This window comes from Peromyscus leucopus, chromosome 8b, assembly GCF_004664715.2.
Source record: "Peromyscus leucopus breed LL Stock chromosome 8b, UCI_PerLeu_2.1, whole genome shotgun sequence".
NCBI lineage: Eukaryota > Metazoa > Chordata > Mammalia > Rodentia > Cricetidae > Peromyscus > Peromyscus leucopus.
In genome coordinates this window covers 94,775,959-94,798,686 of record NC_051086.1, presented here as the reverse complement: position 1 = coordinate 94,798,686, position 22,728 = coordinate 94,775,959, and the positions used below count along the sequence as shown (strand labels likewise).

Below are 22,728 nucleotides of genomic sequence, written 5' to 3'. Positions count from 1 at the left end.
TTTAGCCTTGACCTGCATCCTTCTGCCTCAGTCTCTCAGCTAGCTGGGATTATAGACCAAACTCCCAGGCCCACTTAAAATGTCAGGATTGTGTTTTGTTTTTCATAGGGGATGGAAATAATCAGGGAAATCATATTTATTAATTTTGAGACTTGATGCAGGGTCTCTCTATAGTCCTTGCTGGCTTGGGACCCATTACGTAAGTAACCAGGCTAACTTGGTACTTGTGCAGCTTGTCCCATTTCCAGCTCCTAAGTAACGGGCTTACAAGTGTGCGTCACTGCACCTAGCTAGGGCCTCACTGCCTATTCCTCGTGTATTTTTGCCTTTGTTTATTTGGGTTTGTTTTCTTTTTGTCTCTTTTAAATGACATTTTAATTGTGTTTGAGCATATGTATGCACATGGGCATATACATGCCACAGAGAGCATGTGGCAGTCAGAGGACAGTTTGTGGCAATCAGTATGCTCTTTCTACCTTGTGGGTGCTGGGGACCTGACTCAGGGTGTCACACACAGCTCCCTTCCTTGTTCTGATGGAAACAGTGGCCAGCTTACAGGTACCTGGAGAAGTTTTGTTGAAGGCCAAGCCTGTAGTACCTAGTGCTGGCTAGAGAGGTAGCCCAGTGGCAGACCGCTGGTGTTTCCATGTACTAGACCACGGGTTTAATCCCTGGCCCTGCCAAGGGAGGACACACAAACACAGCCCCATCTCACCACCCCAGCCTAGAAGGAAACAGAGGCTGCCTTGATTTTTCAGTTGATCTTCCCCCTGCCAAAGGTGAAGCTGAGTGTACAGAAACCAGCTTGTTCCCTCCTCCCACCCCAGAGAAGAAAGAACACACCTGGACACACAAATGTAACTTTTTGTTTTTGTTTTCCTTGTAGTTTTTACAAATGTAACTTTTAAAAATATAGAGTAGCATTGACAGTTCATCTAAAGATCTGCTTGGAGATTCATGTCAAGGCCTGTGAAGCAATGTCTTCAGAAAATAGGGAATGGGGTGACTTCTCCGAACACTGATGGGCGCTGGCGGAGAGCTGGAGTGTTCCGGCGGTAGCCAAATCGACCGTTCAAGCCCGTGGTTATCTTCTTCGGATTGGCATTGTAGTAATCATGTCCACTGACCTGCTGGAGGGAATGCCCTTGGGAAAGAGGAGAGTGGCTGAGCCTGCAGACAGTATCCTCTCGTCTCCCAACTTAACCCCAGTGAGTCACAGCACCCATACCCCCACAGCTGGGTGCTTCCTCCTCATTGGCCCTGGGCCCCTTGAAAGAAACCAACAACATGAGGTCCCAGAAACAGAGATGTCCTAGAAATGAACCCTGCCCCAGGTGCGTTTACAAGAGGACTCTGACTGCTATGTGCTGGGTCCCCACTTGGCTCCCAGGAGATGTGAGGATGTCAGCCCTTGCCTCTCTCCCATCTGGAGAAAATAGATGAGATCAATTCGATCGTGTGATGCAAAGAACTTCATGGTAATCTTGTGCCCAAAGGTGGAGTTGGATGGGAAGAAGGTTGTCCCCGTCAGAACAAGTGAATCTTCCTTTTCCCATGGCTGCTAAACTGATCATGCTCAGGGAAGCAGTGGGGGGACGGACACTATGAACACACAGGCAGGAATGCATGGCGCGTGCACACACACACACACACACACACACACACACACACACACACACACACACAGAACAACAGGCTCTAGACTGGATGGGGAAAACTGCAGCTCCATCTCAGCCCTTCCTTGCAGACCAGTTTAAAATCATGCACGGTGCAATGAATTGTACCATGGGATAAAAGGAGGCTGAGGGGTACCCGACATATGGTAGGTGTTCAAGAACTGAGTATTAGGTGCCCCAAACACTATTTGCTATGTATGGGAAGACAAGCCGGGAGGATACAGTCCTTGGCCCTCTCTTCCTACCCAGGCCTCTCTGGAGCCCTGCCTCTCTAAGCTCTGGGGTACACAGTGTTTTTCCATGGTGGGATCATATGAAGATGATCACTTGCCTGCCCCTGCCCAGTTTCTCCTGTTCAGATATCTCTGTCCTTGACCAAAGATGTGGTAATAGTCCACTATCCAGCCATCCCTTCCTGTACCTCCATGATCCTGAAAATGAAGGAGAGAAGGCTGTCAGTTGGGGTGCCTCGGAGAGTGAGGTGCAAACTTCCTGGGGCTGCTTTGGGGAAGAGGAAGTAGAGCCAGAAGAAACTGGGGGGCAGATTAAATACACTAATGACCTGCAGAGGCAGTGTGGCTGGTGGGGCTCTGTGACTGGACAGTGTGGATCCTGATCCCAGCTCTGTTACTGGCAAGCTATGTGACCATGGGCCAATTACAGAGCTTCTCAGCCCTCACGTTTCCTCATTAGTAACCAACTGGAAAGCTGCCATGAGATGTCCATGACTTAGTTAAAAAAAAAGCCTGCCATAGTAAAGGCTGAATACACATTTTGTTACTGTTTTGTTACATGTTGTTGGTTATTTTTCTCAAGACAAGAGGCTCACATAGCTCAGGGGAAGCCTTAAACCCAGGGGAAGCCTTAAATCTGTTTAGTTGAGGTTGACCTTGACCTCCTGTCTTCACTAACCTCTCCCCATTGCACGTGCCACTCATCCAGCTCAAATATCTTGTTTCTCACGCTCCCCCAATCCCCCAGAGAGTTTCTCTGTCACTTTTGAACCTGTTCTAGAACCCACTCTGTAGACCAGGCTGGCCTTGAACTCAGAGAGACCCCTGCCTCTGCCTCTGGGATTAAAAATGTATTACACCACCACCTGACTTTTTCACATCTTTATTCAAATAAAAATACCCAGCACAGATGTAATTTTGATGATAAACAATAACAAAACAAAACCAGACCTGTGCATGGCCATGCTGTAACTTCGCAGCTCTTGGGAAGTTTCGAGTCTGAAGCCAGGCTTGAGTACACAGTGAGTTCCAGGCCAGCCTGGGCTACTAAGTATGAGACCATCTCAAGAAACAAACCAAAAAAGGAAACACTTTAAAAGCTTGAGTATAGTAGCATATGCTTACATTCTGAAGCTTAGGAGGAAACAGAAGGGTCCCAAGTTTGAAGGCAACCTGAGTTGGAGAATGAGTCAGAGATAAAACTCTGCCTCCAAAGAAAGGGGGGCGGGGAGGTTGGAGGCAGAACTGGAGAGATGACTCAGTGGTTAAGAGTTCTGGAAGCGCCTCTAGAACACCCAGTTCAATTCCCAGTACCCACATGAAGGCTCACAACTGTAACTCCAGTGCAGGGCATCTGACACCCTCTTCTTTTCTAAGAGCACCAGGCACACAAATGATGTACAGACACATGTGTGGGCAAAACACTGTGTGTGTGTGTGAGAAACTGGACACAGCGGCACGTCTTTAATCCTAGCAGTTGGGAGGCAGAGACCAGTGGATCTCTGAGTTCCAAGCCAGTTTCTTGGCCAGTCATGGTCATATAGTGAGACTCTATCTCTAAAAAAACAAAAAACAAAGTAAGCTGGAAAGTGGTGGTGCATGCCTTTAATCCCAGCACTCGGGAGGCAGAGCCAGGTGGATCTCTGTGAGTTCGAGGCCAGCCTGGTCTCCAAATAGAGTTTCAGCAAAGGTGCAAAGCTACACAGAGAAACCCTGTCTTGGAAAAAAAAAAAAAAAAAAGTGGGCTTGAAAAAAAAAAAAGTGGGGCTCCCTTCCCTTGGGCTCACAGGTGTCCCTAGCCAGCTTAACCCTGCAACTGTGACAGCATAGGCCCGAGATGCCAGGTCGGGACAATCCCCTTTGTGTGGTTCACCGAGCTCTATGGGAGTTTCTTCAGGTTTTGAGGACCTGCGGTAAGGTCACGCTAAAAGCGTTCTCCCCCACACCAGTGATGTCACAAAGACAAGGAAGCCTATTTGTCGGGAGAGGCAGGCTTCCCGCCCTAGTCTCCCTCTTGCAAAAACAAGAAATGAGACTGTAGATGGGGTTCTGAGTGGAAAGAACCTCGTGAGCTCAGCACCTCCACTCCTTGGTCACGACACTCCTCCACTCCCCAGTTCACCAACACAGCCGCAGGGTGCTGGCCTCTGCGGTGCCCAGCCCTCTGCAGGGCGAGGTCCAGAATTAGGGAGGGCAAAACCTCAAAGTCATGGGCCACCAAAGTCAAGCACCAATGGCTGGCTGCCAGAATCTCGGGGTCCTCCGGGATACTCCCAAACCTACCTGGTCAGTTTTCCGCAAAACGGGCGGAACTACGTGGCTTCGGAAGTACCGACGCGTGTGGTAGTCAAGTTGTGGATTGTAAGGTGGAATTGCGGACCACAGCTTGGGCCTCGTGAGGCCGTAGGCCCGAGCCATTGTGCTCACAGCCACCCCATCCAAAACAAAGCTCTTTTCGAGTCGCAGAGGACACACACAACAGTGAGGCATCCCAACCAGCATAGCCTCTGAAGACTTTCTGAAGAGAGCACAGATGGGACTTCACTGAGCATTGTTACATTGTTACATTGTTACGTAGTAGGTCAAGTTTCTCCCCGAGACACAAACCTCATTGTTCTACATTTCAGGTTCACCACGCCCATCTTACAGAGGTGCTGGGATTTAACCCAGGGCTTCATGCGCATGCGTACTAGATAAACCCTCTCTCAAACTGTACTACATGCCCAGTTTTCTGCGCTCACACTTTATATACATAGATGTTGTGTTTGTGCTTGTTTTGTTTTGTTGGTTTTTTTCGAGACAGGGTTTCTCTGTGTAGTTTTGGTGCCTGTCCTGGATCTTGAGCTGTAGACCAGGCTGGTCTCGAACTCACAGAGATCCGCCTGCCTCTGCCTCCCAAGTGCCGGGATTAAAGGCGTGCATCATCACTGCCCGGCATACATGTTTTAACATTTCATATGTATATGAGTTTAGGTGCGCCTGACCCGGAGCTAAGAGTGGTAACTGACCAGATGGTGGTGGCACGCGACTTTAATCCCAACTCTAGGAAGGCAGAGGCAGAGGCAGGTGGATCTCTGAGTTCAAGACCAGCCTTGTCTATGAAGAGGTTCCAGGACAGCCAGGGCTACACAGAGAAACCCTGTCTCAAAAAACCAAACCAAACCAAAAAAAGGTAATGGAACTTAGCCCCCCTGCAAAGCTGTGCGGCTTTAACATCTCCAGCCACTGCTCCCAGGCTTTATTAGATTCAGTTTCTTGGCTGAGTTCTGCTGCAAAGCTGGTATCTAGATTTGACCATAATTCAGAGCACTTTGGAACCCTTATCTTCAGTGTAAGTAGCTAAGGGTTTAGGAGGATTTCCATAAACCACAAACCACAGGTGGTGGGGCTCACTTGTAATCCCAGCATTGGGAAGGTATTCAAGGCCAACCTGAACTATAGATTGAGGCCAGCCTGGGGTAGGTACTGCTGATTTTCCCTTTCCCTACCCCCAATTCACCTAGTTGCAGAACTCACTTTTCCCAACCCTCTGTTCAGGACCCTCAGAGTTGTTCCTTTTATCCCACTTTTCTGATCATTCTTAGATAACCCAGGCTAGCCTCATTTTTTGATAGCCCCTAAGTATTGGGATTACAAGTATGTGCCACCTGGGAACCAATTCTTGTCTTCCAGACAGAGAAAACAAAAACAAAAACCTAAACTAAATGGACATGGAATTCTTTGCCTGGCAGGGACTAGGATACAGTAAAATGCTATATTCCGTTTATAATTGCAAGCGACTCTTTCCTCATGCTTCCACTTCCCCAGTTGACCACTCACCCCAATAAAAAACCCCTAATACAAACGCCCTATGTATCAAAGCACCCCCACATACACGTGCCAACCCTGTATGCCACTTGGGGGGAAGCAGGTTGGCAATACTTTTGGGCATTCCTGGGGATTGAAACTGTGTTCTCAGCCAAGCAAGCCCTCTACTACTGGATACTTTCAGCCCTTCACTTTGCTAAAATTACCCAGGATGGCCTCAAAACTTACTTTTGCCTCTCCTGGATCACAGACACAAAACACAGCTAAGGCTTTCTGTTCATTGCTGTATAAATGCCTGACCTCCCAACATTCAAGAAAAAGGTTTGCTGGGTGTAGGCATGTAGACTATAATCCCAGCACCAGTGCGGAAGTGGATGGAACATAGCTTCTAGTTGGTGATGGAGAGGTGGCTCAGCATTTCAGAGTACTGCCTCCTCTTCCAGAGAACCTGGGTTCAGTTCCCAGCAACCACACAGGAACAAACATAATCTGTAACTCAAGTTCTAGAGTATCTGACTACCTAAGGGCACTGTTCAGATGGTGCAGATATACAATCCAGCACCAACAGACCTAGAATAGACCTAAAGAAAAGCAGGAGGATCATTTATGAGTTTTAGGCATTCCAAGTAAGGATACACATACTAAGACTCTGCCTCAAAATTTTTTGAGCCAGGTGGTGGTGAATGCCTTTAATCCCAGCACTTGGGAGGCATGAGCAGGAGGATCTCAGTGAGCTTAAAGCTAGCCCAGTCTACAAAGTGAGTTCTGGGACAGCCTGGACTGTTAAATCCTGCCTTGAAAGGGGGATGGGGGGTGGGAGGGGGAGAAAGATGGTGTAACTTGGCTATGATCAGGCTTGTCTTGAACTCAAAGATCTGCCTGCTTGTTGGTGTTATAGAAGAAAACCACCGTGCAGGATAAAAAAGACTGCTTTTTATACCTGTATCATTCTGTGGATATCGCTTTTCCAGTCCTTAAAAAGCACCCACATGACAGCTCACAACTGTGACTCCAGTTCTAGGGGACCCAACACCCAAGACAAACCAGCAGTACACATCCTTGGCAGGGTGTTAGTGGCGTGAAAATACATAAGCACTAAACTTTCACCTTGTTTCAAAGGCTGCTTTTGTTGAAGTGTACCTACAACAGGTCATTTGTCATTAGGCAGAATGCACCAGCGTTTCCGCCTGCATTTTATCTGCACACCATGTGTGTACCTCGTGCTAGAGGGTCCTGAAAGAGGATGTTGGCTTTTTTTTCTCTCAATTGGAGCTACAACTACCATGTGGGTGCTGAGAATTGAACCTGTGTCCTCTGAAAGAACAGCCTGTGTTCTTTATAGCTGATCCATCTCTCCAGGCCCTAAAGATAATCCTGGCTGATACTGGTGAAGGTGTGTCAAGAAAACAAATTCTTGGAACAAAGACTTTTTAATGAATATTTTACAAATACACCAGAGAATCATGCAATGCTGCCTGCATTGGATGCAATCCTGGGCCACAAGTCTGCACACTCCTTTGCGACTGGACCTGTGATCGCAGAACCTGCACAGAAAAGGGAGACAGGTCAGACAGAGTGCTCCTTGTCTATGCTCCTGGAGCAGTCAGTCACCCAGCCCAAGACCTACACTACAAGGTTTGAAGTGATCCGTACCTTTCATCTCGCCTTTATTGTTTACTATGACCCCTGCATTGTCTTCAAAATAAAGAAACACCCCATCTTTTCTTCGATACGACTTTCGTTGTCGAATTACCACCGCTGGATGGACTAAGGAGAAAAAACAGGGCAGCAGTTATCACCTGTCAAAGCCCTAGAACAAGCATAAAGGCAAGCAGCTACACCCCCCCACAGAATGTCCACTCAGCATTAGGTTTTCATCACCTAGCCGCGAGGACAAGAATCAACGCAAACATCCCCTCCCTTTAAGCAGCCATCATTTTTGTTCAGAAAGATATATATACACGCTTCTTTCCGGAATAATTCCAAAATATAAACTTAAAAACAGTCTGCTACACCTTCCCCTCTTATCTTGCAAGCTAGGACCACACGATCAGAAGTCAGAGCCCACGAGCTCAGTTGACAGAATTTGCCTTGCATGCGAGAGTGATGTAGTAGTTAGTACATGCCTGTAACCTAGCACTCTAAGAATGTGGCCTTCACAACGATAACCTTAGAGGGCTTCCCCTACAACGTACACACATTTTGAACTACAAATATTAACTACACCAAATAAAAATGTATTTTTATGTGTCAGTTTCTACATACTTCTTTGTTTGCTGTCCAACACATCTAAAGAGAATTCATTACTGGTGCTTGTTTGAAGTGTATTATTACTCCCTGAACTACTCAATTAATGCCCAGCATCTTGACAGTACACCCTATCTTACTAAGGACAGGAAATGTTTTCTTTAGACTTTGTGTTCCTTTACTGGAGAAAGATCCCTCATCAGTATACAGTGGTGCAAATATTACATGCGATCCATTCTGTTACTTTTGTCTATTGATGAGGTAGTTCCACTTGAAAAAAAACAAGACTAGATCCCTTTGGGATCTTTCTGATGTCAGACAATACACAACATGAACCACCACCATCTCTTCAGAGTCTAAAAACCACCTAGCCTGGCTTCCATTTCTACTGTATAATTAGAACTAAGCTCAACTTTTAAAGCTACCTGTTTAAAAGCCCTCACTCCTGCATGTTCAAGTTGAAGCACTATCATTATGTACAATATTAAAACTGAATTCCTGGCCGGGCAGTGGTGGCGCACGCCTTTAATCCCAGCACTCGGGAGGCAGAGCCAGGCGGATCATTGTGAGTTTGAGGCCAGCCTGGACTACCAAATGAGTTCCAGGAAAGGCGCAAAGCTACACAGAGAAACCCCTGTCTCGAAAAAAACAAAAACAAAAAACAAAAAATTGAATTCCTAAAGACAGATTCTGACCACCGTTAAAGCCACAGATCAGGAAAAAATAGGTAACTAATACTAATACGGAACTAAGTCTCAATTGGAGATTCCCAATTATGACCGCAGAAACTAAGAATGTCTCCACCAGTGGTGGGGACAACAGTACATCCAGCTGTTATCCTTCCCAAAGTAAGGGTCACATGCTCTTCTCTCCTCTGACAGCCTCCTGAGCCACCAACCAGACCTTGGAAGTGTTCTGAGAAGAGGCTCTGGGGAACAAAGAAAGCTCCTCCCCCATACAGTCTCTCTGTGTAGCTTTGTAGCCTGTCCTGGAACTTGCTCTGTAGAACAAACTGGCCTCGAACTCAAAGAGATCCACCTGCCTCTGCCCCCCAAGTGCTGGGATTAAAATCTTGCACCACCACTGCCTGGCTTTCCCCAGTTTTTTGAGACAGGACATCTGTGTACCCCTGGCTGTCCTGGAACTTACTCTGTAGACCAGGCTGGCCTCAAACTCAGAGATTCACCTGCCTCTGCCCAGCACAAAGATTTCTGACTACATGCTCCAAGTACACTGGGGTTTGTGGAAGCTGACTGCAAAGTGTTGCTACAGCACACCAGCACACCCCACGCCCACATTTGTGCCGTGCCAAGGGACTGCTATGATGGCCCTGAAAAAAAGAACAGAACAGTGCTTTTAAACCCAACACCTAGGAAACTGAGGTGTGTGGATCTGAGTTCAAGGCCAGGCAGGTCTCCATTGAAACCCTGCAGTGAAAGAGTTTGACAGCCAGCCAGGGAGGTTGAGGCTTGTCCCTTTCAATTCATCCACATACCTGATGGGAACACTTTTTGGGTTTGTGCATCACTTCGTTTATTGCTATCACAAAAGGAAACATGCCCGTCTGTGGTGACAAGACACCTTTAAAGCTGTGCCTGCTTCCAGTTGTTCCAACAATAAGCCACACATCAAACACCCATTCAGGATTACCATACAAGGAACCAGAGACCTTTCCTCATAAAAACAGGTGCTCTACTATTGCCTGATGAACTGCCAGGTGAGCCACAGATTAAACAGCAGAGACCTGAGCTTACAGAAGAATATCTAGGAAAACAACAAGATATTCCATAAACCAAAACAGTCAGGCCCATGGCTCATGCCTCCAAGTCCAATACAGGCTACAAAGTCAAAAGCTGTCTGGGAGCACCAAAAACAGCAGAAGCTGTACAACCGATCAACAGCTTCTCAAATGAACAGAAGTCACGTGGAGGTTTTGGCAGCCACAAAAAAAAAAAAAAAAAAAAAAAAAAAAAAATCCCTATTTCCAATGTATGGAGAACTTCAACTATCCGCCAGCCATGGTCTACTCACCCTTTTTTCTTAGTTCTGGTTTGCCTTTCTTAACTGTGGCCATGACCATGTCGCCCACGCCAGCAGCAGGAAGTCTGTTCAGTCGCCCCTTGATTCCCTTCACAGAGATGATATACAAATTTTTGGCTCCTACCAAAACAAACAAAAAAAAAATTAAAAAAATACCCTTCACACTCACAGGACATTCAAGCTTTCAGATGTATCCTGTCACAACACCGATTGAAGTAAACAACACAACAAGTTGCCACTTCACCCAAAAGTGGTGTTTTCACTCTGCCCCTTCTTGACGGCTCAGTGGGTCACCAGCAAACGGCCCACTGAGTGCTTTTAAAAGGGGGATCGCGGCGGGCACGGCCAGGAGCCTCACCTGTATTGTCAGCACAGTTGATCACAGCTCCTACCGGAAGACCCAGGGAAATCCGGAATTTCGCTCCGGAGGACCCACCACGTCCTGCGGGGAGGCAGAGAAACCAGATAAAGCAGCCACCGTTTGCAGGATCCCCAGTGCCCCTCACAGTCCCACCCTGAAATGGCATAAGCTTTGCAAGAACAGCGTCTCCCCGTGTGCCGCCCAGCGGTCACAGGACCCGGCTGCCCCCCACATTACCATCCTCCTGTCGAGGTTAAGGGGGTTTGGACGGTTCCAGCCTCCACTTTTTACAGTTATCGACGCTGCAAAGGCAGGCCGGCTAGCGCCCCACTGCGCAGCCGTGCGCGGGGCGACCTCACGGGCTCCGTCCGGGCCCCGCGCTCCGCAGCCCGGGCCCACGCTCCGCTCCTGCCAGCTCGGCGCCCCAACTCCGCCACCCTCCTCCTCCTCCGGGGCTTTTCCGAGGCCTCCGCGGCGCCCATCCACTCCCTCTCCGGCCGGGAACTGCAAAGCGCCGCCGCCGCTCGGAGCCGTCGCCACGGACCCGACCGGGCGCCCGGCGCGGCGGATGCCAGCGGATCCCCAAGCCGAAACTTGACTCACCTCGCTTCGACATCTTGGACTCCCGGAAAGAGTCAGAAAGGAAGTCAGTCCAAGGGACCCTGGGATATGAACTGGAGGCCCCGCCCCGTCGGCCACGTGACCGGATCTCCCGGCACCCGCCTGGTCCCTCGTGGCGCAGCTGTATGACGTAGGAAGCCTGGGCGTCTTTGCGGCGCCCGGCGTTGTAAACGGTGGTTTAATTATCCAGGCGTAGATGAATTCGGTTCTCTTCCCAGCGGCTGCGGAAGTAATTGGAGACAGACACATTGGGTTTTTTTTTTTGTCTTTATTAATTTGCTCAACGGCTTCTTTTGAGCTTCGTTGCCAAGCTCTTCTCTGGTTACCAGGAATTCAAAAATAAGGCGCGCACCGGGCGTGGTGGTACTCTCTGGGAATCCCAGCATTCCAGAAGCTGAGGCAGGAGGATTTCCGCAAATTCGATGTCAGCCTTGAGCTACCCAGTGAGATCCTTTTCAGAATAAATAAATACATAAGTAGAAATAAATTGTCCGGTAAGGGTTCCCAAAGAACAGATAGACATGGGGAAGAGCGAGCTCAGAATGGTTTCACTAAGTTGTGGAACACTGGCTGTGGGCGCCACAGATCACCCCCATCTGTGTGTTTGGTACCATTACATTCTGTTGTTTTAATTTTTTTTTTTTTTTCAAAGTGAAGAAAGAATGCTTTCTTTTTTGCCCGGTTTTTCGAAAGAGGGTTTTTCTCTGTGTAGCCCTGGCTATCCAGGAACTCGCTCTGTAGACCAGGCTGGTCTTCGAACTCAGAGATCAGAGATTCGCAAGCCCCTGCCTCTCTACCTCTGGGATTAAAGGCGTGCTCCACCACCGGCGAGCACAATGCTTTTTCTTTTTTTTCGAAACAGGGCTTCTCTGTGTAGTTTTTGGAGTCTGTCATGAATCTCGCTCTGTAGACTAGCCTGGCCTCAAACTCACAGAGATCTGCCTGCCTCTGCCTCCCGAGTGCTGGGATTAATAAAGGCATGTGCCGCCACCTCCCTGGCTCGGCTACTTTGTTTGTTTGTTTTTCGAGACAGGGTTTCTCTGTAGCTTTGGAGAATGTCCTGGACTAGCTCTGTAGACCAGGCTGGCCTCAAATTCACAGAGATCCGCCTGCCTCTGCCTCCCGAGTGCTGGGATTAAAGGCGTGTGCCACCACCGCCCGGCATCGGCTACTTCTTAATGACAGTGCACACAGCTGAAGTCAGACAATCAGTCAGTATCTCATCTTTATTACTCTCAAAATTACCCTATACAGCTATCAGTGAACGATTGGCTCTGTTGCTTCTTAAAGATGTGCAAAGTTTCTAAATAAAGTTTAAATATAGTATAATTTATATATAATATATACTATATATATAGTATAATCAAAATGAGAGTATTTTACTTTATTATTATTAATCGTCCCCTTTTCACTACCTCAACGTCTCCCCATTTTCCTGGCCTCTTTCCTTCTGTTGGCACATTCATTCAAATATGTGTTGAATGCTTACTTTAGGCCAGATTCTGTCTAAGTCATACATCAGATTACATGAAGGAACAAAATAGAATTGTTCTTGCCTTTATGGATTTTACCATCTGCCAGAGTAGAGGTTAGAAACAGATATTAGATACTAAAGAACAGAACTGGTTTTGAAAATTGCAGTAGTTCATTAAGGGAACAAATCACTATGAAGAAAGAAAAGTTAGGGGTCTGGAAAGTGAAGAGGCTGATTACAATGGAAATATTAATGCCTGATGGTGCAGACTTGTAATCCCATATATTCAAAAGTTAGGCAAGAGGATCCCAAGTTCAAGGCCACTTTGGACAATGTAGAAAGACCCTGTCAGAAAATGTAAAGTTGGAAAAGGGCTGGAGGTGTATCTCAGTGATGGAGCACATGCCTGACAAGATTCTAGGTCTTGTCCCCAACACTGAAAAAAGGTGTGAAATTTCTTTTTAGCTTCTGTGTGTGTGTGTGTGTGTGTGTGTGTTGTGTGTGTGTGTGTGTGTGTGTGTGTTGTATGTAAAATCATGGCCAGAAAGATAGATCCATGAGTAAAGGTGCTTGCCATGTAAGCCAGACCACTGAGTTTGATCCCCAGAACCCAGGTAAAGGTGGAAGGAGAGAACCAATTCCATAAAGTTTTCCTCTGAACCCACACACTGCATGGCGCATGTGCCCACACACATTATTTATTCATAAGCAACAATGATAAAGTTTAAAGTATCCAACAGTCGAAGGTCACTTACAAGCCCTAGACAGGAACTTGCCTAAAACTTGTGACTAGCTAGCAAGGAAGCTAGGTGTCAGTGAGAGCAGCAAGGAAGGATGAGCAGCAGGAACAAGAAGGAACTAAACAAAGTAATGATAAATGATTTTAGAAAGTATAAGTCCAGAATGGTGGAATGTCTGAAGTCTCAGGAGGTTACTCAGGGGTTAAGAGCATTTGCTCCTTTGGCATAGGACCTGGTTCTGTCCCCGGTACACACACAGCAGTTCACAACCATCTGTGACTCCAGTTCCCATGGCTCTGACACTCTCTTTTGGCTCTGTGGGCATCTGGCAAGTATGTAGTGCACATATCCATATGCAGGCAAACACTTGTATACATAAAAATCAAATTAAAAAGGTGGGAAATATGAAAAGAATAATGGAATGGGTAGTGGAGAGCTTTGCTCCCTGCTGTAGAGATGTTGTGTTTACTGAGAGAAATGGAAAACGGTGGCCTGATTTCAAGCCAACGTGGGAGCACAATCTAACTATGAATGTCTGGTCAGAGGAAGATTGCTGCAGAGCCTCTCTTCACAAAAGAAGGGCTTGATTTGGATTTGAGTGACAGCAGGAGAACTAATGTGATGAAGTGAGATTCTAGATTCATTTTGGAGAGGAAACCCAAATAAGCGGAATGGGAAAGAAAAGAGCTGAGACGTGCCTAAGGCCCTGCGTCATCCTGGACATTGGGAAAATGGCATTGCCATCAACCAACACAGAGAAGACTATGAGAGGACTCTGTATCTGTCTCCCTGATGTTAGGAACAGTCCTTTGGGTTAGGGCTACCACCAGTGTGACAACTAGAAAAAGTGATACATTATTTTTTCTCTTTCCCATGCAGCCAGATTTAAACACCAGGGACTGTTAACTCTTCCTGAACTGTTTGCCAGGCTTCCCAAGGCATGCCTTTGGTTCAGCACTACTGCAGCAGTTTCTAAGTGGTCTAACCTCAGTCTCCCATTGCTTGCAACTCTGTGCTAACCCCTCTGTTCTTGTAGAATAAGGTCTAAGGTTCTGTCTTAGTTACTGTCTATTGCTGTGAAGAGACACCATGACCTAGGCAACTTATAAAATAAAGCATTTAAATAGGGGCTTGCCTCCCAGTCAGGGGGTAAATCCATGGCTACCAATGTAGGGAGCATGGCACCAGGCAGGTATGAGAACTGAAGTAGCTGAGAGCTTACATCTGACCCCAAGTTGGAGATAAAGAACAAAAGACTAGGCCTGGCATGAGCTTTTGAAATCTCCAGTCCACCCTAGTGACAAACTTCTCCAACAAGGCCACACCTCCTAATCCTTCCCAAAACAGTTCCACCAACTAGGAACCAAGCATTCAAATATGAAGGCCTATGGGGACATTCTCATTCAAACCACCATAGTCCCTTACCACAGCATTGCAATCTTTCCCACAATTGCTTGTCCCCAATTGACCTCATCTCCTGCCACCTTGTCCCTTATACTTCACATTCCAGCAACACCAAATGACCCAGGGTTCCTGGTTATACCCTTCAATCTCACACCTTATATTTGTATTCTGTATCCTGTTTTCCACTACCCAGCAAGGACAGGGTCTTGGAGCCCGGAATGATGGTGCATATCTTTAGTCTCAGCATTCAGGAGGCAGAGGCAGGTGGATCTCTGTGAGTTCGAGGCTTGCCTGGTCTACAGAGAGTTTCAGGACAGCCAGAGCTGCACAGAGAAACTGTCCTGAAAAACAAAACAAAACAAAAACAAACACACAAAAAAGATAGGGTTAGGGCTGGAGAGATGGCTCAGTGGTTAGGAGCACTGGTTGTTCTTCCAGAGGTCCTGAGTTCAATTTCCAGCAACCACATGGTGCCTCACAGTCATCTGTAATGAGGTCTGATGCCCTCTTCTGGCATAAAGGCATACGTGCAGAAAGAGCACTATGTAAAATAAATATAAATACATCTTTTAAAAAAAAAAAAAAAGACAGGGTCTTTCATAATTTTCCCTGTAAGCTGCTCATATAGCCTTGAAGTCATTCTGTGACTCAGGCAGGACTTGAACTTTTTTTGATTTGTTTTGTTTTTCCAGACAGGGTTTCTCTGTGTAGCTTTGCGCCATTCCTGGAACTCGCTTTGTAGACCAGGCTGGCCTTGAACTCAGAGATCCACCTGGCTCTGCCTCACAAGTGCTGGGTCACATATCACCTTTGATGACCTTTCCTAACTCATTTGCATGGAATGACCAGTGAACTGGATAAAGAAGTCCTGTGATGCTTCATGCTACCTCTTCCTGCTGGATTTATTCTGGGTTTGACTTGAATGTTTTGTCAAATCCTTTCCAGACTTTTTATTTCAGTGCACTTTGAAGATGGATCACCTCTCTCATCTGGATGAAGTTCTTTGGAGAGAACTTTTTTTTTTTAATTTCTTTTCTGTTTTTTTTTTTTTTTTTTTTTTTTTTTTTTGAGGCCAGCTTTGGAGGCCAGCCTGGTCTACAGAGTGAGTTTTAGGACAGACAAAGCTGTTATAGATAGAAACCTTGTCTTGATAGCCAGGCGGTGGTGGCGCACACCTTTAATCCAAGCACTCGAGAGGCAGAGTCAGGCAGATCTCTGTGAGTTTGAGGCCAGCCTGGTCTGCAAAGTGAGTTCCAGGAAAGGCACAAAAACACAGAGAAACCCTGTCTTAAAAAAAAAAAAAAATTCCTTGTCTTCAAAAAACAAAACAACAAAACAAAACAACAAAAAAAAAACAAGCCAGGTGGTGGTGGCACACACCTGTAATCCCAGCACTTGGAAGGCAGAGGCAGGCGGATCTCTGTGAGTTCGAGGCCAGCCTGGGCTACAGAGCTAGACCAGGACAGGCTCCAAAGCTACAGAGAAACCCTGTCTCGAAAAACAACTTCTATTGCAGCCAGGCATAGCTGAAGAGTTGGCTCAGTAGTTAAGAGCACTGGCTACGCTGAGTGGCAGCGCACACCTTTAGTCCCAGCACTCGGGAGGCAGAGACAGGTGGATCTTTGTGAGTTTGAGGCCAGCCTGGTTTACAAAGAGAGTTCCAGGACAGCCAGGGTTGTTGCACAGAGAAACTCTGTCTCAAAAAAAAAAAAAAAAAAAAATCTGTTGCCTAGGACTTTTAGTGTAGTGTGGAAGTATAAAGCCAAATTATCTTCAGTTATGTTTCCCCATTTATTTATTTAGTTAGTTTTTTTTGAGACAGGGTTTTTCTGTGTAGCCCTGTCTGTCCTGAAACTCACTCTGTAGGTCAGGCTGGCTATCAACTCAGAAAACTGCCTGCCTCTGCTCAAGTGCTGGGACTAAAGGTGTGTGCCACCACTGTCTGGCCCCATTTATTTATTTTTTTATTTATTTATTTATTTATGTTTGTTTTGAGACAGGATTTCTCTGTGTAGCTTTGGAGTCCGTCCTGGAAATTGTTCTGTAGACCAGGCTGGCCTTGAACTCATGACTTAGACATTGAAGGGATGGTGGGAGAAAAAGTTTATACAAACTGAAAGGTCAGACACCCAGGGTGCTTTCAAACAGAATGCAGACCTCCATCTAAAGTTCTGAAAACAAAAGAAAAGATGTCCAACACAGTCACCCCTAAACCACCCCTCAGAATCAACCAAGGGCTCCCCAGTCGATTCACAGGATGCTGGAGCCACGGAAAGACCCTTCCCCTGAAGCAGCGCCAGGCACTTGGGCACTAGGAGATCATGTTGGTACTGGATTCTGATCTGGGGCCTCCTCTAGTGAAAGTAGATTTTCCCAGGCTGTGGTGGCGCACGCCTTTAATCCCAGCACTCTTGAGGCAGAGGCAGGCGGATCTCTATAAATTCTAGGCCAGTCTGGTATACAGAGCAAGTACCTGGCCAGCCAAGGGCCAACTACTGATACTGTTTACAAAACTTAGAAAAAAGAGGAGGAGAAGGAGAAGGAGAGGAAGGAAGAAAGGAAGGTTGCATTGTCCATGGGGCCCCTCTTTGAGCACCATAATTGGACTGTACAAAACCTCACACCATTGTCACCTCAAAAGGAATAAGAGTTTATTCAGAAGCCAAACACAAGTGACTGTGGCCTGGGAGCACAGATTCAAGTTCATTCTAAACGCCATGTTTCAATGTGTTCAATATGATAACAATGTTATGAAGTTTTTACAGGAATAGAACAAGGAAAAACCACAAATCAAGGCCGTGTGTGTGTGTGTGTGTGTGTGTGTGTGTGTGTTGTGTGTGTGTGTGTGTGTGTGTTTTGTTTTCCTGGGATTACAGGCATGTGCCTTCATGCCTGGTCCTAACACACTTTTAAAAGGAATTGGTGAAAACAGCAGGTAGGCAAGTTACATCCAAGTGGGAAGCCTCTTGGAATAGTTCTGGAATGTTTTCTGATGACAGCCTTTAATTGGTGGGGTCTGTTGCTACATTCCATAAGGATTTACCTAATAGTCACAAGGATGTTAGGTCATTCATAGACACCTGCAATTAGAGATAATCCTCTACTTAGAGGATAAGGTAGCCCAAGACATCCCAACTGATCACAGTCATTGATGTTCTTTTGTTTTTTTTCCCCAGACAGGGTTTCTCTGTAGCTTTGGCTGTCCTGGAACTCACTCTATAGACCAGGCTGACCTCAGACTAACAGAGATCCACCTGCCTCTGCCTCCTGAGTGCTGTGATTAAAGGCTTGTGCCATCACCTCCTGGCTACATTCATTTCTAAATATAACCTGTTTGTTTCATCCATGCAGTGTTGCTTGGATACATGTTTTCAGGCTTACCATTTGGAACTGGACAACCAGTGGATGTGCTGGGGAGACCCACCTCTCCTGCTTCTGGTTTTACTCCTGCTTCGGGTTTTAAATTGCCCGTTATTCTTTGTGTAGGGTCAAGGCCTTGTGGGGTTTCCCTGTCCAGTCTGGCATATTCATTGATGTCATCCTTGTCCAGCTCACATTTGGACAACCACATTGGTGAGACTTTATGTGTGTAGCTTCTGATATTACTAGGAGACACAGTCTCACAGCAAATTCCCTGATCCTCTGGCTCTTAACAGTCTTTCGGTCTCCTCTTCTGCAGAGTTCCCAGAGCGTTCTGAAGGAGTGTTTTGTAGATGTGTCCATTAGGACTGGGCTCCACCACTCTGCATGTTGATTGGTGGTATTTTTTATAATGGTCTCTGTTGCAAAGAGCCGATTCCCTGATTGAGCTGAAGACTACACTTATCTGGGTAAAAGTCTACTAGAGCACTGGCCAAGCATGTCCCAAAGCTATGGGTTCAACTCCCAGCACAAAGTCTTGGATTTCGTCATCAAAGAGCCGTCTTAGATATTCTCTCTGCCTTTTGATTTTGGAGTGCTTCTTACTTGGAACACATATCTTGTTCAATATTTTAAATTGCCCTTAAAGTGTGTGTGTGTGTGTGTGTGTGTGTGTGTGTGTGTGTACAACTTGTGGGAATTGATCCTTTCCTTACACTGTGTGGATCTCAGGGATTGAACTCAAATCCTGGGGTTCGGTGGTAAGTACCTTCACCTGCTGAGTCGTCTCACCCACCCTAAGTCCAGGCGGACTGTTTGCTTCCTGAGTGCAGGGGTCACTTTGCGTTCTTTGTGTTCTCCGGAGTCCTTGCTTGGCACACTGCCTGATTCACTGTGAGCCTTGGGATGGGTTTCCTTGCCAACCTACAAGCTGAGTAACTTCAACGATAGGATTGCTCCAGGACTGCACCCAGCAGCTGAGTGTTATCGAGAAAAAGCACGTGCCACTCCACCCACCTCTAAAAGGTTTCGTCTAGCATTCCTACACCTCCGCCCAAGTATGTTCACCTTTTTCCTTTCCAAAGCGAGCACCCCACGGTTTCTCCTGTCTTGAACCCCCAGACTCTTGCCTCTTCCCTCTCTCAGCTGAAGAGCTTGCCCATTCCTTCCTGCAGGAAACAGTTGCAGTGGTGTGTTGGGAAACTAACTATAGGGGATCTATGGGTAGGTTTGCCAACTCCTGGGTTAGGAATACACACACGGGGCTGGAGAGATGGCTCAGTGGTTAAGGGCACCAGCTGCTCTTCTAGAGTTCAATTCCCAGCACCCACATGGCAATCACAGCCATCTGTAACTCCTGTTCTAAGGTATCCGACATCCTCAAGCAGGCAAAGCACCAATCCATGTGAAATAAAAAAAAGCAAATAAGGCCGGGCGGTGGTGGTGCACACCTTTAATCCCAGCACTCGGGAGGCAGAGGCAGGTGGATCTCTGTGAGTTCAAGGCCAGCCTGGTCTACACATCGAGATCCAGTACAGGCACCAAAGCTACACAGAGAAACCCTGTCTTGAAAAACCAAAAAGAAAAAAAAAATAAAATAAAGGTAAGTAAATCCTTTAAAAAAAAAAAAAGCCTGATGCAGTGGTGGCCTATGCCTTCAACATCTGCTGGAAATGTCCATCCAATGTCTCCATTCTGTATATAGCTTAGTGGTAGAAAACTCACATGACATACTGAACTCCTAAACTCACCCCCCAGTGCCATCAAAAGTAAAAGCATTGAACACACACACACACACACACACACACACACACACACACACACGGGGTTTCTCTCTGTAGCCTTGGCTGTATATTGAGCCTGTTGTTGACTGTGACCACAGAATATGACTTCTGCAAGTATTGGGAGCCATGCACTTACTGCTTTCTCTTGAATGAGACTTTCATTATTGCTGTTGTTGAGACAGGGTCATGCCATAGAGCCCAGACTGGGTCTGGAATTGGAACTGGCCATCTTTTTCCTCAGCCTTCAAAGTGCAGGCTTTACAGGTGGGACTCACCACATCTGGCTGAGATTTTTCAAAAAGATGGGTTTTTTAAATAATTATTTATTTATTTTGAGACAAGGTTTCTCTGTGTAGTTTTGGAGCCTGTCCTGGATCTCACTCTGTAGACCAGGCTGGCCTCGAACTCACAAAGATCCACCTGATTCTGCCTCCCGAGTGCTGGGATCAAAGGCGTATGCCACCACTGCCCAGCAAGATGAGTTTTTTTTATTAGCATTTTTTTTTTATATTTATTATGTGTGTGTATGTGTGAGTGTTTAGGTGAATGTGGAAGTCAGAGAATAACTTGCAAGAGTTGATTCTCTCCTACTACATGAGTTCTAGGAAATGAACTCAAATTATCAGGCTGAATAGCAAGTACCTCCTCTACTTGAACTATCTTGTCGGGCCCCCGAAAAACCTGGTGTTTGTTTTTGGGTTAAGACCTAATCCACAGCCCAGAGCCTTCAGTAGTCTAGGTGACTCTGTCATTGAGTACATCCTTAGCTCCAAAGAGAAATGCTTGGCTTTTTATTTTCTTACATATTTTATCTTTTCTGTTTCTGTTTGTCTGTCTGTCTTTCTGTCTGCCTCATGTAGTCCAGATTGACCTTAAACTCTATACATAGTTGAGGCCGGCCTTTCTGATGCTCACAGTGCTGGAATCACAGGGTTGTGCCATCACACCTAGACACTTTGAATTTAAACCAGGGAGACTGAGCTTGGATTTTTCTTGTTCCTGATCCAGTACAGGGCCTGGTGTCTGTCAGGTGAGCCCCCCCCCCCACTAAACCACACCCCAGGGCTCTGTGTAGCAGGAATCGTAAAAAGTCTTATTAATTAAATCAAGCATGAGGCCAGTTATTGGGGTGGATGCTGGAAGATCAGAGAGACAGAGCAAGCCACAGCTACCTCACCTCACCAACTTCTCAGATGATCCTGTTTCCTCAGACTGGAAACCTCTGTGTCCTCATCCCAATGGTTCTCAGCTGAACTGCTGCTCGAAAGCCTGAAAGCTTAACCAGCCAAAATGCTTCTAGTTTCTGGTCTCCATGCCTTATATATCTTTCTGTTTTTCCCATCACTCCCTGGGATTAAAGGCTCACTTCTTGGGATTAAAGGCTCACTTCTTGGGATTAAAGGCCTGTGTCACCATGCCTGGCTGTTTCCAATGTGGCCTTGAACTCACCGAGATCCAGAGGGATTTCTACCTCTGGAATGCTGGGATTAAAGGTGTGAGTGCCACCATTTTCTAGCCTTTGTATCTAGTGGCTGTCTGTTCTCTGACCCCAGATAAGTTTATTGGGGTGCACAATATTTTGGGGAACACAACACCACCACAGCTCTGGGCACAAAGTTGTGGAGCAGTTGTCTAGAATTTACTCACTTTTGTACAATGATGGCAGCTCCCTGTTTCCCTCGGTCCCAATCCCTGCTAACCGCCATTTATTTCCCTTTCTGCTTCTGTGGTTGTCTACATACCTTGTAACTGAAATCACGCAGTGTCCGGATTTCACATTATTTATTATTTATTTATTTACTCACTCACAACTTCCTTCCTTCCTTCCTTCCTTCTTTCCTTCCTTCCTTCCTTCCTTCCTTCATCTATCTAGATAAGATCTCTATATAGTTTGCATGATGTCTTTAAACTCCACCATGCTTGCCGGCCATCACTCTAAGTAAAGGAGAGAAGAATAAATTCTTCCATGACTATCCAACTTGAAGTAGACCTCTGGTACTTTGCTAAATATCTTGCTTTTAGTATTATTTACTTATTGGCAGAGTTTTGCTATTCAGCCATGGCTGAACTGAGTGCTAAATACACCCCAGGCACCACCACTAGCTGAACATTTTTTTTTTTTAACTGTTTCTCCTTATTACTACCGAGTATTTACTTTTTCTTGAGGGGAGGGGGATTTCGAGACAGGGTCTCTCTGTATAGTTCTTGCTGTCCTGGAACTCACACTGTAGACCAGGTTGACCTTAAACTCAGAGATCTGCCTGCTTCTGCCTCCTGAGCACTGGGATTAAACGCATGTGCTGGTACCACCACTGCCCGGCAAGTATTTATGCTGATTCGCCTGTGAATTTATTCCTAGTGGGTCTCTAGCACATTGTGAACTCAGAGAGCTAGGATCACTCTATCTTAGTTGAAAGTTTGTTTCGCTTCTTGAGAGGGCGACATAGTGAGTGCTCTAAGAATCATAAGAGGGCAACCGTGCCTCGCAGTGGGTGTTCTGTTTGAGGTGGTATTTATATTCTGGAGAGAGCAGAGAGAAAAGTCTTCCAACGCAGTTTTGCAAGAGAAAGATAAATTATTAGAAACTGGATAAAGTATTGAGTCTAACTTGCATTCCAGATGGAGTTCTATGGTGATACCCTGCTTTAAAAAAAAAAAAAAGAAGTTTGCAACCTAAATTTATGTTTTCAAATTGTCAGTGTGCTTTTAGCTTTTTTTTTTAGATGTATGCCTTTATATTGCCTTTAAATTCAACATTACTTAGCAAAAAGGTATTACTTTTAAAAGTATAGTCTCAAAAAGGAAAAGTATACAAGTCATGTAAAAAGAATTTTCTCAGCTCACACCAGCAGAGGGGGTATAGCTCAGTGGTAGAGCATTTGACTGCAGATCAAGAGGTCCCCGGTTCAAATCTGGGTGCCCCCTGAATGGATGTGCATATTTTTCATTGACATTCATATACAATTCCACTACTCAGTTAT

At 46.2% G+C, this 22,728-nt stretch overlaps 2 protein-coding genes and 2 non-coding genes across 4 annotated transcripts; 1 reads left to right on the top strand and 3 right to left on the bottom strand.

Annotated features, from left to right (window-relative positions):
- Positions 1 to 856: 856 nt before the first annotated feature.
- Positions 857 to 4,462, bottom strand: C8BH17orf98 (chromosome 8b C17orf98 homolog). Its single transcript, XM_028869127.2, has 3 exons — positions 4,193 to 4,462; positions 2,008 to 2,107; positions 857 to 1,144 (listed from the first exon to the last, which is right to left on the bottom strand). Exons 1-3 carry the CDS (start codon positions 4,409 to 4,411, stop codon positions 984 to 986), a joined length of 480 nt encoding a protein of 159 aa, XP_028724960.1. The 5' UTR covers positions 4,412 to 4,462; the 3' UTR covers positions 857 to 983.
- A 2,665-nt stretch (positions 4,463 to 7,127) lies between these two features.
- Positions 7,128 to 11,074, bottom strand: Rpl23 (ribosomal protein L23). The gene is made up of 5 exons (XM_028869108.2): positions 10,968 to 11,074; positions 10,362 to 10,445; positions 9,995 to 10,123; positions 7,370 to 7,483; positions 7,128 to 7,260 (listed from the first exon to the last, which is right to left on the bottom strand). The coding sequence occupies exons 1-5, from the start codon at positions 10,978 to 10,980 to the stop codon at positions 7,178 to 7,180; spliced, it is 423 nt and encodes a 140-aa protein (XP_028724941.1). The 5' UTR covers positions 10,981 to 11,074; the 3' UTR covers positions 7,128 to 7,177.
- On the bottom strand, positions 10,197 to 10,331 carry LOC114693000. Its single transcript, XR_003734490.1, has one exon. It is a non-coding gene; the product is annotated as a small nucleolar RNA SNORA21 (small nucleolar RNA).
- Positions 11,075 to 22,600: 11,526 nt separating the features above from the next.
- Positions 22,601 to 22,672, top strand: Trnac-gca. Its single transcript has one exon. It is a non-coding gene; the product is annotated as a tRNA-Cys (tRNA).
- The last annotated feature ends 56 nt before the right edge of the window (positions 22,673 to 22,728 follow it).